General features: G+C 37.2%; 1 protein-coding gene across 1 annotated transcript; it reads left to right on the forward strand.

Annotated features, from left to right (window-relative positions):
- Positions 1-1,024: 1,024 nt before the first annotated feature.
- Positions 1,025-11,538, forward strand: LOC121921542 (peptidase M20 domain-containing protein 2-like). Its single transcript, XM_042449766.1, has 4 exons — positions 1,025-1,226; positions 2,194-2,326; positions 3,041-3,148; positions 5,142-11,538. The coding sequence occupies exons 2-4, from the start codon at positions 2,287-2,289 to the stop codon at positions 5,345-5,347; spliced, it is 354 nt and encodes a 117-aa protein (XP_042305700.1). The 5' UTR covers positions 1,025-1,226; positions 2,194-2,286; the 3' UTR covers positions 5,348-11,538.
- Positions 11,539-14,354: the final 2,816 nt, after the last annotated feature.

Here is a 14,354-nt window from a genome sequence, read left to right on the forward strand (position 1 = left end):
TCCTGGGCCTCAAATAGTCTGGCTGTGACTGGAACATTTTAAGTCAATTCTTGTCTCAAAAAACAATATTTTTGAATGCTAGAACACTGGACATGACAAGCTGCCATATGCAAAGGCTGCATGTGGCCTGCAGGGTATATTTTTCTCACCCCTAGTATACTATGCTGAAGAAAAAGTCAGGAGATTGCTATTAGGGACTGTATAAAAAGGAAGAAAGGAGTGGGAGAGGAAAAGAATGTAGCAGCACATTTAAGATGAACTGGCATTTATTTCTGCATGAGCAAAATACACTATTTTGATACCCTGGATCATCTTATGCAGTCCTTTGATAATTTGGGGGAAGGGACATGATACTGGATCCTATTGCATTCCATCTCACTCCCACAATTGTATAAATATGTTTTATACTTGAGCATTTATTATCACTTTGTACTGCATCCAAAGAAGTGGATTTATAACCACAAACACACGTACAAAAAGCAAAAAACAGTTAGTTTTAAAGATGCTGCCACATTCCTTTTTTTCTTTCCTTCCTTTTTATGCTGCAAGAGACTATCACAGCTACTTCTTTGAAAATTAGGAACTATAGTGTTAGAATCAGATGTGTAACTTGGTTAACGTAGGCATAAACATATGTTAAATTATTGTTAAACCTAAATGTGAATTCTTTTATAAGCTAGAATTTAAAACAGATTAATTTATATTTTGATTTCTGCTCCGTAAAACCTATTTCACTTCCGTGTTACTGCTTACTGTCAAGTTAATCCTCCTTCTTCCAGTGCCAGCTAAATGTTCTCAGCCTTAGGAGTGGCAAATGACTAACAAATAATGTGAATACAGTCTAACTCTACATTTTTGGTTTTTGATGCAGCAAATTTCCAAACAAAATTCTTTTTCTTTAAAGAAAGCAATAATATCTTCAGACTTTGTGTCCATTGATTGGCTGGAGAACAGAAGAAAGTTGGATGAAATGCATGCATTAGTTTGACTTTTCTGTTTCTATTTGTGAGAAGCCTCAGTAAAACCAGAATATCAGAGTAAAGTCAGTAACACGGTTCTTCTATCTTATAGGTATAATAAAGAATGGAGGTGTGAAGCCTAATATCATCCCTTCATATGCTGAACTGGAATTTTATTTGCGTGCCCCTTCATTAAGGGAGCTCTCTATCCTGACAGAAAAAGCTGAGAACTGTTTTAAAGCTGCAGCTCTGGCCACGGGATGTGAAGTAAGGTTCATAAAGGCTAATCAAGATTTTGTTCAAGATACAATGTTAGCTTTCTCAAGGAAATTTAAAATGTGGATTACATCTTGATCAGTCTACTCAATGTTTACTAAGAGATTAGGGAATTACAGTATCTAAATATAAACTTTTCCTTTGTCTTAGTTTTCTCATATAATTGTCATTTTCACCACGGCAGATTTTTGTCTTACCTGCTTAGCTGATATTTTTGCGACATTATTGTCAGAAAAATCTGTTTGTAAAATTTCCTCAACTTCATCAAACTTCTGTTTATCAAAAGTGCTAACTTAACATGAGCACATGACAGTCTCATTTCACATGCTTCTGATCCAATAAAGGTTCAACATTAGACTTGTCAGTGGATGTTTTGCTTTTAGGACTTCCTTTGTTACATTTCTGGAGGGTTTTTTTTATCCCAGAAAAATGGTAAGGAGACAGACGATTAATACAGTACACTGATCTTAAATGTCTACTTTGATTTAAACCCCTGTGATTTCGAGGAGCTTATTTCCAAATGGTTGCAATTAGAAAGTTACTCTGTTAAGAGGCAGATTCTTTGCATTTGGCCTTTTTTCAAAATGGATATTTCCCCACATTGCAAATTTATATTGATTTTTAAAAATATCTATACATTGAGATAGGCAGAAACAAGATGCTTGATAGTATTTGAGGGGGAGTGCAGCATTCATGCTTCACATCTGTAGCATATGAGATACTGTATAGAGAAACTTTAATATGTTACTAAGAATACAATTCTGGGTATATTTGCTTCAAGTAAACCATATTGTTTTCATTAGGTTATACTTCTGAAAGGTTCCAATCCCATATATACTTGGAGACAGACCCCACTGAGTAGTATCTGAACAAACATGCATAGAACTAACTGTGAACCCTTTGTTTCATACTTGATTGGATACTTTTGTTGAAAAAATATATAAATGTTTCTTCCTAGGTGGAACTAAAAGGTTGTGCAAATGACTACTACAATGTGCTTCCTAATAAGAGCCTGGAGAAAGCCTACATAGAGAATGGCAAGAAGCTTGGCATGGATTTCATTCCAGATGATAATGTAAATGGCCTGTCAGGTAGTAACATCTTCCTATTTATACTTTTCAAACTGACTTTTCATCTAAGCCTTTTTAATTTCTATACAGGATGATTCAAAAAAGAATAGTGTAAAAATAAATCTGTTCTTACTGTATTGGTTTTGCATCATTCTTTTTGAATCAACCTGTGTTTTCTGCTCTTCCACATGACTTTACTGGCTTCAGAGATATGAAGAGGTAAGGGTTAGGGTTAGGTCCTTTCTCCATATTGTCACAGGGAGTGGGAAATTAAAATATTAGAAATAATGACATTTGGATGAGAAGAAAATGAGAAAGAGCCTTATCTCATTAGAACAAATAGACAAAACAGCAGGAGAGTAGCAGCTTTCTCTGTGTCTCTCCACATTATGTCTTAGCCTTTCCATTCTCTTCAAAAGGGAGACTGTTGTACAAACAAGTGTGTCTATTGTCATAATGGAAAAATCTGACAAAAGGCACACTTTTACAACCATCGTTCTTGGGAAAGAGAATGCAAGTGCTGCAATGGCATTTGGAGAGGCACGAAGAAAGCCGGCACTCTCCTGCTCTGTTTCTTCTTCCTTTTCTAATGTGATGAGCCTATAAATATATGGAATTAGACATTTGCACAATTCTGTCTGATTTCTTGCTATATAATCTGGATTTTTTACACATTGTTTTATGCTATATAGCATATTTTTGGATAAACTACTGAAGTGTCTTGCATCTCCCTAGGTTCTACTGACTTTGGAAATGTTTCCTTTGTGGTTCCTGGGATTCATCCTTACTTTTATATTGGCTCGGATGCACTGAATCATACTGAGCAGTATACAGCAGCTGCAGGTTGGTGTATTTTAAGTGTATGTGAACTGGGGAAACACTACGGTAAAAATGACATGGAGCAGAGCTTGGAAAATTAGGGTTGAAAATTAATTTGTTGATGATAGTCATGAAGTTTGGAAGATTAGTTTGTTGTCACTAACACTGGTACCCAAGAATGTTTAATTCAGTTAATACCCAGTACAGTACTTTGTTATTTTAGGTGGTAATTTTCAGAACAGATTATTAGATTAGATTAAATAGCAAGAAAGTTGTTACTGTTAAACCTGAGCCACATTTGGTTATTGTTCCTTCAAAAGTGCCCCTTTTCTTGGTAAAATTACCTTCTCCCAACCTGGGCTTGGGATGATGTGAGTCCAACATTTTAAAACGATCAGTTTGGAAACAAACAGTCCTGAAGTATGAAGTCTTAATATACTTTGTCACTGTTCTGCAAGTCTATTCTCCTCTTTCTATCTTCAGCCACCCCCACTCGCATGTACCCTTCACTCACCCTTCAAACACATTGTTTATTAAAGATGAATAAAGGGTGTTGTTAAAGGTTAGTAAGGAATGATGTATTTCGTTTTAGTTACAAGATACTAACCCACTCCAAGTTCACTCTGTGGCATCTCCACTTCAAAGATCAGGTCTTTATTGTTAAACTCATCTCTTTCTGTCATGCTAGACAGTGGTGGAAGGCAGGGATTTAGTTAGCAGTACCTTTTGGCTCCAAACTATTATCTTGCTATATCCCTGTATGTGTGTCATTTGCTGAAGAAGGAGGTGGTTGCAAAGCAGAAGGGTAGAGTTGGGAAGAGAGAGAGGAGTCAGGAGAGAAAATGATGGAGGAGAGTGGGGAAAAACTTTTCAGTAAATTATCCAGGTGCCCAGCATTATATAAGCAGTAGGAGAAACGCACTAAAGGGCATTGCAAAGGGATTCAATGAACCCCATCTCAAATTGTAATGTACAAAACTGTAAAATAAAATAAATAAAAATCATGGAATTGAAAAGACTCACAACGTACCCTCCTGTCCAGTCTTAGCACCCACTAGATAATCAATATGCCCAGCTCCTTGTCTGACATGGAGCTATTTGCTCATTTAAATCTGGATTCTGTTCTTTCATCAAAGATGTAAAGTAATTTATATTGCCTCCACAACACACACTTGGAGCTGTTTTAGGATGAGAGTGATTCACTTGTCCAAGACTGAGTAGGCTTATTAATCTAAAATTGGATGCAGTTCTAGGCATCTCCAAGGATTCTTTTAGTACTAGATACTGACACATTGTGCTGCTGTAACACAAGCTTTATTAGTGGTAAATGATGCAGTAGATGGTATGTAGCAGAGAAGCATTCCAGCCCTTTTGCTGATAAGATCCAGTATCCCCATACAGCCGATAAAAGAATTGGGCCCCAAAACAACTTTTACTCAAACTGTCCCTCAGCCTGGTGATCAGATTCCCCATCTCCAGAATGTATGGGAAACCCTTGAACTGGAGTGCTCCCCCTCAGTGAAGCCAATGGACTCCCAAGAGTCATATAGTGCAGAAGCAAACAAAGAAAATCAAAGTGGGTGTGTGCATGACCCCCAATAGCTATGACAACCGTGCTAGCAGGTTAGAAGTGCGGGGGGGGGGGGTGATCACTCCCCAGTCTGTTCTCAGTCTTCGTGTGTTTTCACAGCCCCAAACTGCATAGCATATCCAACAAAGTCACTAATACAAATGAACCCTTTCATGCCCCTGGATAGCTGTTAATGTTTAGCTATGATCTAACAAGAATTTTGCCTCATGGCAAAGGCTCAGCTCACTACAGACGTGTATAGGTTACTTTACTGATGTCTTGGAAGTGGCAAAGTACTGTTTCACATAGTATTGAACACAGCAAGAACAGTTTCCTCAGATTCTCCAACCTCCAAAGCTACACTTATAGTATGTTTGTAGCTGAGAGGCATGATTGTTGCAGTTCATTTAATCCATTTTGTCCTTGTGTGGCTTTATTTACCTCTAGGGTCAGAAGAAGCTCAATTCTATGCCTTGCGGACAGCAAAAGCATTAGCTATGACTGCCTTGGATGTCATTTTCAAGCCAGACCTGTTAGAAAAAGTCAGAGAAGATTTCAGAATGGTGAAATTGAAAGAAGAAGCCCTTCTACATATCCCTGAACATGGGAAAGGGCCTATCCTTGGCATTGGAGCAGCATGTGCATCACATTGAAATAGTGCCACATGTTGCAAATTTAAAATCACAAGAAGCTCTACAGTTTGTGTGAACTGAATGCTTAATAGCTGGAGAGATGCTGACATTTCAAATGGTGCAACTGAAAACCTCAGTGTACTTTTACAAAAAATTATTGGTCTTATCATCTAGCTGTCTTAATTTGGCAGATAAAATTATATAGTAATCTGTAGTGCTTGAAAATATGCTTAATGTCTGAGCATTGCAGACTTTTTCAAGCTGATTTTTGAATTGCTTATGTAATTGTTTAAAAGGAGAGTTGGGCTGTCGCCATAGTAACTATGCTTTTGCCATGAAATAATGAGAAATGTTGCATATTTAACTTAGAATATGCAAAACCAAATACAATCAATCAGGAAAAGGTAATCGACTTGATAAATCTGTCTGCATTTGAAATGAGACTTTTGCAAAGAGAGGGATACCAAAGGTTCTGTGATGTTTTCATAATGTACCCAGATCATCCTTTTACAAATGGTTTCCACTCTTACAATGTCTCATTCTTGCAAGTTGGAGCTCCATTTCAACATTTTTCCACTTTGAATCCTTTAACTATTTCTGAAAGACTATCCTTGTAACCACTTCATCTTGAACACGAGTAGACTCCTGATCTCTTCTTCTGCACATTTTTTAACCATATGTATCCCTTAGTAATTTTGCATATACAGTCACCCCTCCTTTCTTCAGGTCCGCAGTCTTGAATATTCACGGAGGGGTGACCTCCATTATTTTCAATGGGCTGCGCCCCCATGGCACACACCCCACATGCGCTCGCAGGCACACGCCCCATTCAAGCCTATGGGGCTTCAATATAGGCAAGTCCATTTTTGCGGGGGGGGGGGGGGGGATAACGGATCCCCTGCAAAAATAGAAGGTCAACTACATCAAAGAAATCAACATGTATAAAAGTGAGCAAATAAGCATACCTCTTAAACTGAAAGCCCCAACATTTTTTTTCTGTGGGAAAAAATGTGATAAAAGCAGTGGATAATCTCTCTTGTTAGAAACTAACTGAGAAATTAAAGGAGTAGGTGTGAAATAGTTGAGCCAGCACAGTGTAGTGGTTTGAGTGTTGAATTATGACTTTGGAGACTAGGGTTCAAATCTCCACTCAGCCATGAAAACTCACTGGGTGACTTTGGGCAAATTACACTCTCTCATCCTCAAGCGGAAGGCAAAGGCAAACTCGTCTAAAAAAATTGGCTAGAAAATCCCATGTTAGGGTTGCCTTAGAGTTGCCATAAGTCAGAAATGACTTCAAGGCATACAACTAGGTGGAGAATGTTTAACCTTAAAGATACTGTATAGAATCCAAACTCTTGTGCAAATACAGTATAGGGAACCTTCAAACTACAGTTTAAAAACTTAATTTTTGAGTCTTTTGCTTTATAGTGTATATTGTGAAAGAGATAATTTCAAATTTATATTCTTTTATAAAATAGTTTATTCTGTAATTTGATCATTTTGGCCATCACCTTCTATCCAGTATCCAGAATGACATACATTGCTGATACATATGAATCTGGAAAGGGAGTGGAGAAGCCCATGCATGTTCCCATCAGTATCTTGGATACCTCATGAACATATTTAACAAGGAAATTGTGCCAAACTGGTGTTAGCATTTCGAGAAACCACCATTATGATACTGTTATTCTTTCTTTGCTTATGACATCCCAAACATAAAGAGGAACAAATGCACTGTTTGCATAGCTCACATTTTTCAAGTTAAGGAGGCCCATTGAAGGTGTCTGCTTGAGGGCCTCGTTTGCCACCATTGCACTTTTCCATATTAATTCCAACTGTGGTTTTGTAAGAAGACTGCTCAAGCAGTGTCTTTTTACATTTCTGCAAAATGTAGAACATTGCAGCTTGATATTTTTGAGAATATTCTGCTCATCCATGTCACTTAATCCTTAACCAGTTTTCTAAGATACTTGAGGTTTTCTGATCTAAGCTAAGTGCATCTCTATACTAGTCTTCTGGTTAGCATTACAGTTTGTAACATAATTTGCATCATTGTTTTGCTCTGTAAAATGATGAGATGTTTTTTCTGAAGAACCTGTTTTAAAGTTTATGGCCCTTTCAAATATATATATTGTTATATTCCCATGCAAATTGGGTAAAAGTGACTCCCAAAGGATAGTGCCGTAGATCTTTTAAAAACTCAGAAGTTTGCATTCTGATGTCCAGAGACAGAGGGTGTTCAATCTGAAGTTATGCCGTCGACTAAAAATCCATAGACAAGGTACTTCTCTTATTTCCAGGTACACACCTACTATTTCTAGATTAAGTTGTGGTGAAGTATGTCATATTTCATAATATGCTAACTCTAAAGATCTAGTTGCTTCATTAGGGAGTGTTGGTTTAAAGTAGCAGTTTTATATTGAGATTCTCAAAGGAAGTACTTATTCGCATAGCTTTGTTGAACTTTGCAAGTTGCTTTCACAAGATGTGGCAAGTGTCACCAACTTAGATAGCTTTAAGAGATGATTAGACACATTCGTGAAGAATAAAATTAGCTATAGCTGTTAGTCAAGAAAGGTATATGAAATTTCTCAGATTCACTCTGACTACCAGTTCCTGAGGAGCTGGAAAGGAAGTCTGCTACTTCAAATCCTGCTTGTGAGTTTTTCAGAAACCTCTGATTGGCCACTCTGGACTGATAAAAGTACTATGGACGTCTTTTGGTTTTGGGTTACTATTTGCATGAATACTATGTGATCAGATGTCTTAAATTGTTCTTTGGTTTCCTGTGTACTTAAACAAAATGTGACAATTCAGTTATTACTGTGTTGTGAAGAAAAATAGCTGCAACACAGTTTGTATTCTAGACAGTAAACATTTCCCCACTGAGTGGTTTAGACAGGTTTCTTAGAAAAAATAAGATACTTGATATTCTCCCCTGACTCAGTCCAATAAAAAGTCTTGAATCCACATTCCATTCCCTTCAATAGCAAAACTTGGTTTTGATGGATATATTACACTTGCTGAGATTAACAAAATAGATAAAGCATTAACAAACTTAACAGGGCTTAATGTATTTGTATTTCTGATTGAAGCACCTATGTTCACTTACGCAAATGTATATACACTGACAATATTATGCCAACGCTAGTCATTATAAAGACTTGTGTTGGACTATTTTACTGCTACTTAACACTGTTTAGCGGATACTGAAGACAAGGTGAAGGTGGTTGTTTTTTAAAAAATAATGAACTGTAGTGTTGAATTTTTCTACAGTTTCTGATGTCGAAAGAAGAGAAGCTTTTTTCTTTTTTTACTGCCCTCTGTTGTTTTCTTAAACACTGCTTTCCTGGTTTATGCAAAAGCAGAAATCACATGCAAGTAAATTGATTTATATAACTATGAAAATTTAATATATATAACTGAAGAGAAGTAACGCTTAGTAATTTGTTCTTTTAAGCTAAAAAAAAGAGGTCATAATTAACCTGGCCAAACTGTATCTTCTTTAACCTTTTTTTAAATGCCTTCATCTCGTTAAATAGATTTTGCCTTATGTTTATCTTATCAGCAAATGAAAGGAGGCTCCGGAAGGCTGCTTCTCCCTTTGAAACAAATGCAGGCAGGAATAGGAAATCATCAGCATCCACACTAGCCAAGACCAGAACCTCTTAAAACTCTTGTCAAGGTTCCCCATCCATATAAGAAAGGTGAACTAAGAGTGGAAATCAGTATTTGTCATACCTTGAATAGACCCTCTGAAGTTAATTGAATTTGTTGGGCATGACTAACTTGTGTCCCACTGGTTTTATTGAATCAACTCTGGAAAGGACTAACACTAGATTTGATTCCATATATGTTATTGATGGCTAGAGGGATTCTGCTTAGATGATCTAGGCATGCAGTTTGTTACATAAGCAAGGTGTATGGAAGGTAGTAAAACATACATTTCTACCTTCCTGTAGAATGGCTGACTGTCTCAAGGAGACCTCTTGCAGATGACAACAGTTGCTTTTCCAGCTTCACAAAGCGTTAGACTGAAAGGTTCTAAAGCAGCAAAGGTTGGCCCATTGGGTCTAAGTTGTATTAAAAGCAATTTAAGAGAAAAGAATGTATCTTAGATTAGTGCTTCTTATGCTACCTAATTTTCTAATGTGCCAGGGAACACTACCATATATGTGTCCAATCACTATAACTGTTTCTTTCCTGAAAACCTGCCACAGACTGTCATCAAAAGGCTTGCGAACCAGTATTTTGACTAGCACTGCCTTAGATGACAACTGCTAAATCCTACAATGAGCAATATTTTGATTTTTTTTTTCTTAACAGTCACCTAGTTTGGGAGGAGAATCCAACCAGAGAGGCAGGATATAAATAAAATATTATTATTATTATCATCATCATCATCATCTCCTGGAGCACATCTTCTCAGACGTTTTTCTTATATGAACCAGAATGTAAAATTAGATTTAGGGTGAATTTCTGTAATTGGCTATGGGCAGACTTATCCCTAAGTAAGACAATCTAATGAGTTTTCCTTATGAGGCTTTAAATAAATTCATTTTTATTTGGAAAATGGATGTAAATGCTTGATTGTTATTTGATCAGTCAGAAAGAAGTCTCTGATCTTGCAGTTTTCATGAGAGAGGACAAAATACCTATCCCTCTTTTTTCTTAATACAGCACAGTAGGTAAAAGAGATTAAAACAATCATGCTGTAAGGAGGTTGCCATGGTAAGGATGGTAGTTGGATGGAACATTTACATGGGTAATAGTGTCTACATGTTTTTGGCATGAGGGCCAGAGAGAATATTCAAGGTAGTTCAGCCTTGGAGATGCCCCTTATTTGTAGGAGTAGAAAAGTGAGTATTCAGTAGCTTTTGATGGCTCAGGGTGTGTTTTCTGCTGAGGCAAAGATGTCCTGTTAGTTTATATTATGAACTTTGTAATTTCTGAATGTATTGTCTAATTTTTCAGAATTCTGACAGCACACAATTATTTTAATAACATTCTGCTTTCGGTTTTCCAACCTCAGCCTTTCCATCCAGTATTTATGCAATGATGTTATAATCCAGTATGCAAAGGGATCTTGTAGCATTTTTAAGACTAACTGTGGGAAAGAAATTGTAACGTAGGCTTTCGTAACACTTGGTCTGCTTCCTCTGATGCATGGAGCATCTGAGAAAGTAAAACAAATATACAAAAGGTTATACTGACACTCTTTCGGACAGTTAGTACCAAAGGTGCTACATGATTCCTTGCATACTGATATTTCTGACTAACATGGCTGCGTCTCTGAATTCATATTCCAGTATGGACAACCTTTTTGCAAAGAAAGCCATAGGTTACATTAAACACATTGCATTAAACAGAACTTGGAGAGAGTGCCGCTTCAGTCCACTTCAGTTTTGTCACAGTGCCTCTTTCCATGTTTTATACAACCTCAACTCATACTATACAGTGGTTTTGCCTCTCCACCACTGTGCCATTTGCGTATATTCTATATACTGTGAAGTTCTTGAATGTTAGAATGTTGCTGTAATGTGAATGGATGAAGATCAGTGACAGTTTGGAAGCTTTCCTTAGTGCAGATTCACAATAAAAAGATGTTTTATTGATTCAAGGACCCAGGATAAACATTTTTACAATGTTACTCCTAAACTGCAAATGTATTGCAGTTGTATATCTGCTTCTTAGCATCATGGCTACTGTTGCTTTCCAAAATCCTGTATGTTCTTGAATCTGTTATATTCAGTTTTGAAAAACAAAAAAAGTAGAGAAAGAGTGGTAAAATGTGTAGTTTAATGATAGTTCAGTTTAAAAAATATAATGGCTGAAATATGTACACAAATGCATTTCAAGTCTTGGATGATTTTTTTAAAAAAATTCTGAATGCTTAGCTTTGCAGGTGTATTTTGTAGTGTTATTTCACCTCCTTATGAAAATATAGATTTATGGGTTAAAATGGTTTCCTGTACCATCTGTTATACGGATTTTTTAATTTGAATAAACACTTGAGTTACACTTCTGAATTATTGGTGTAAAGTACTTTGGCTAAGCATTATTTTTCTCCCCATCTTTTTGGTGAGCCACAGCCGATGGACTGTCATTTTCATTTTGTACACTCAGTTTTACTGGTATGCTGTTTATGATTTAATTTGCTGTTTACTGGTATGCTGGATTGTAAAAAAAAATAAAACAGCTGGCTTGTATATTGTGTAGTAGTCCTCAGTTATGTGGTGAGAATTCAGTAAATAAATGTACATAAGGGGTAGGGCACTGGGAGGAAAAACAACACTGTGAATGGGCTACTTTAGTCCTTGTGATACATACATTGGGGAGATACAGAACTATAGGGTTATGAAAGATATTTGTATTTATAATAAATAAATAATAAAACTTTTATTTCTACCCTGCTTTTCTGTAAGAAAACAAAGTGGCTTAACAATTAAAATATCCTTACCAAAATTACATTAATAATATAATATCCCCCCCTTAAAAAAGAATTAAATGTAATACAATTAAAATCAAAGTTTTAAAATATCTCATTAACATAAACAACATGGACAACGTGACAGTATTGTATCTGATGTGAGGGGGTAATCGCTCTTTCTTTGACCGGGCAGTTTATTCAGGAAAGGCCTGCCAGAAGAGATCCGTCCTGACAGCTTTTATATAGCTGTCTAAGCTGGTCATTTGATGGATCTTGTCTGGCAGGCTGTTCCAAAGTGTGGGGGCAGTAGCAGAGAAGACCTCTGGGGGGTTGCAGTTAGTCTAGTCTTTAAAAGCTGCAATAAATTCCTCCCAGAGGACCTGAAGGTGCGGGGCAGATTATATGGAAGTAGGCGATCCCTCAAATAGGTTGGACCCAGGCCATGTAGGGCTTTAAAGGTAATAATCAACACCTTATATTGTGCCTGGAAACTAATAGGGAGCCAGTGAAGTGATTTTAAAATAAGTGTTATCCAGTCACTTTATCTAGAGTTATCATTGTTTCCTTGCTGTAAAAAGCAACTTCTAATAATCTGCATATCTCTTAAGTACACTGGGCCCTAGGTATCCACTGGGGTTTAGTTCCAGGACCCCCCATCCAAAAATTGTGGATGTTCAGGTCCCATTAAATACAATGGATAGTAAAAGGGTGGCCCTAGCATAAAATGCCAAAATCAAAGCTTTTTTGGAATGTATATATTTTAAAAATATTTTCAAGCCATGGGTACTTGAATGTGTGGATACAGAGGGCCATCTGTCGTTCAAGTGGTTTGAGCATTAAACTATGACTGGGTTCAGTTCCCCGCTTGGCCATGGTAACCCACTGGGTGGCCTTGGCCGAGCCACGCTCTCAGCCCTGGAAAACCCCATGAGAACTTTGCCTTAGGGTCACCATAAGTTAGAAATGATGAAGGCACACAACAACAACAAGTTCAGGTGCTGGCAGTTATGTTAGGTGGTATCTAGCATAGTTCTATCAAGGTCATTTTGCTGTTGCGTATCCTATGTAGACTTCAAGAAGAAGACATAGACAGTTAAAAGTATTTATGTTTCATTTAAAGCAACCAAAGCAATTAACATCAAAACCATAAAACACTAGAGTACCATGCTAACAACATGTGGGTATCAGTCATAAACGTATGGAATGAGTTCTAGGGCAAGTAGATACACACCAGGTCTCTACAGGCCAGTATATGTGAAGGGCCTGAGTGTTGATCTTAATAAAAACATGGAAGGCTCATACTGAGAGAGACAATTACATGGTCCAGCATTAATCCACTCAAAGACAAACGAAAATCAACACTTGGAGTTGCTTTCTGCAGCACAGAAATTGCTCAACTCTCATATGGGATAAAGGGCTGGGTTAGGAGTAACAGCAGCAGCAAAAAAAGTTCTTTCTGCTTGTGTGCCTTAAAGTAATTTATGACTTAAGGCTTTCTTGGCAAGATTTGTTCTAGGCTGCATTCACACTTTAGAAATAATCCGGTTTGAGACCACTTTAACTACCATGGCTCAGGTAGTTATGGAATTCCCAGAATTATTTCTGGATTATTTCTGCAGTGTGGATGCAGCCCTAGACAACATAAAAGGAAATGACAGTATGGTCTTCATCCCCAAATTATAAACTGATCCAATTTAGAACAAGGTTCCAGTGAGTCCATTGTAAAAGTGTAGAAAATGGTAAAACAGTGTGTTTTACAAAGTGTGAAACAAGTTGTGTGGATGCATTTTGTGCAAAAATATCTTTAGGGCTACAACTTTACATAGTGATAGAAATTTGGCAAGAGTTTCAGCTGCAGCCCTGTCAACATCTTTGATTTAGCACAAACATTTTGTCATAGCCCAAAAACCCACAAAAAACTATGGTGACACAAGAGTTTGTGCTCTCTGGGAAGTGGTGCTCTAGGGAATACAAAACTACAGAAGCTCTGGAGGACCAAAAATTGCTCAGATGATAAAATAATGCTCTTTTGGGATTATGTCTGTGATGCTTTGAAAGCAGCGTTTAATCAGGCAGGGCAGCTTGCCAAAGCAAGGGCTTTGCAATGATTTGTTAAATACTCAGCAACATTCCACATTGTCAAAGGTCAACTGCTGTCAGCAAATATTGCCACAAAAGGCAGAAAGGCCTTCAAACAGCGGTATCTTTAAATACAGTCAGCCCTTCTTATACACGGATTTTTATACACGGATTCAAGCATTCACGGTTTGAAAATGTTCAAAACAAAGTATAAATTTCAAATATCAAACCTTGATTTTCTATTTTTCATAAGAGACACCATTTTGCTAAGTCATATTTAATGGGACTTGAGCATCCACAGATTTTGTTATCCACGGGGGATCTTAGAACGAAACCCCAGCGTATAAAAAGGGTCCACTGTACTTATTTGTCTCTTCACAATTGTTTCTGGCTGTTTACAATACAACTGCAAAAAAGCAGGTTATTATTGCACAAGTCACACACTCAGCCTCAGGGAAAGGCAATGGCAAACTTCCTCTGAACAAACCTTGCCAAGAAAACCCCATGATAGGGGTT

The sequence above is a fragment of the Sceloporus undulatus genome, chromosome 1 (genome assembly GCF_019175285.1).
Source record: "Sceloporus undulatus isolate JIND9_A2432 ecotype Alabama chromosome 1, SceUnd_v1.1, whole genome shotgun sequence".
NCBI lineage: Eukaryota > Metazoa > Chordata > Lepidosauria > Squamata > Phrynosomatidae > Sceloporus > Sceloporus undulatus.

Excerpts from the sequence above, each read along its gene's own strand:
- LOC121921542 (XM_042449766.1), top strand. The coding sequence starts at position 2,287 with ATGGATTTCATTCCAGATGATAATGTAAATGGCCTGTCAG. Across the intron at positions 2,327-3,040 it reads TAATGTAAATGGCCTGTCAG|GTTCTACTGACTTTGGAAAT; the intron begins GTAGTAACATCT and ends GCATCTCCCTAG. Across the intron at positions 3,149-5,141 it reads GCAGTATACAGCAGCTGCAG|GGTCAGAAGAAGCTCAATTC; the intron begins GTTGGTGTATTT and ends ATTTACCTCTAG.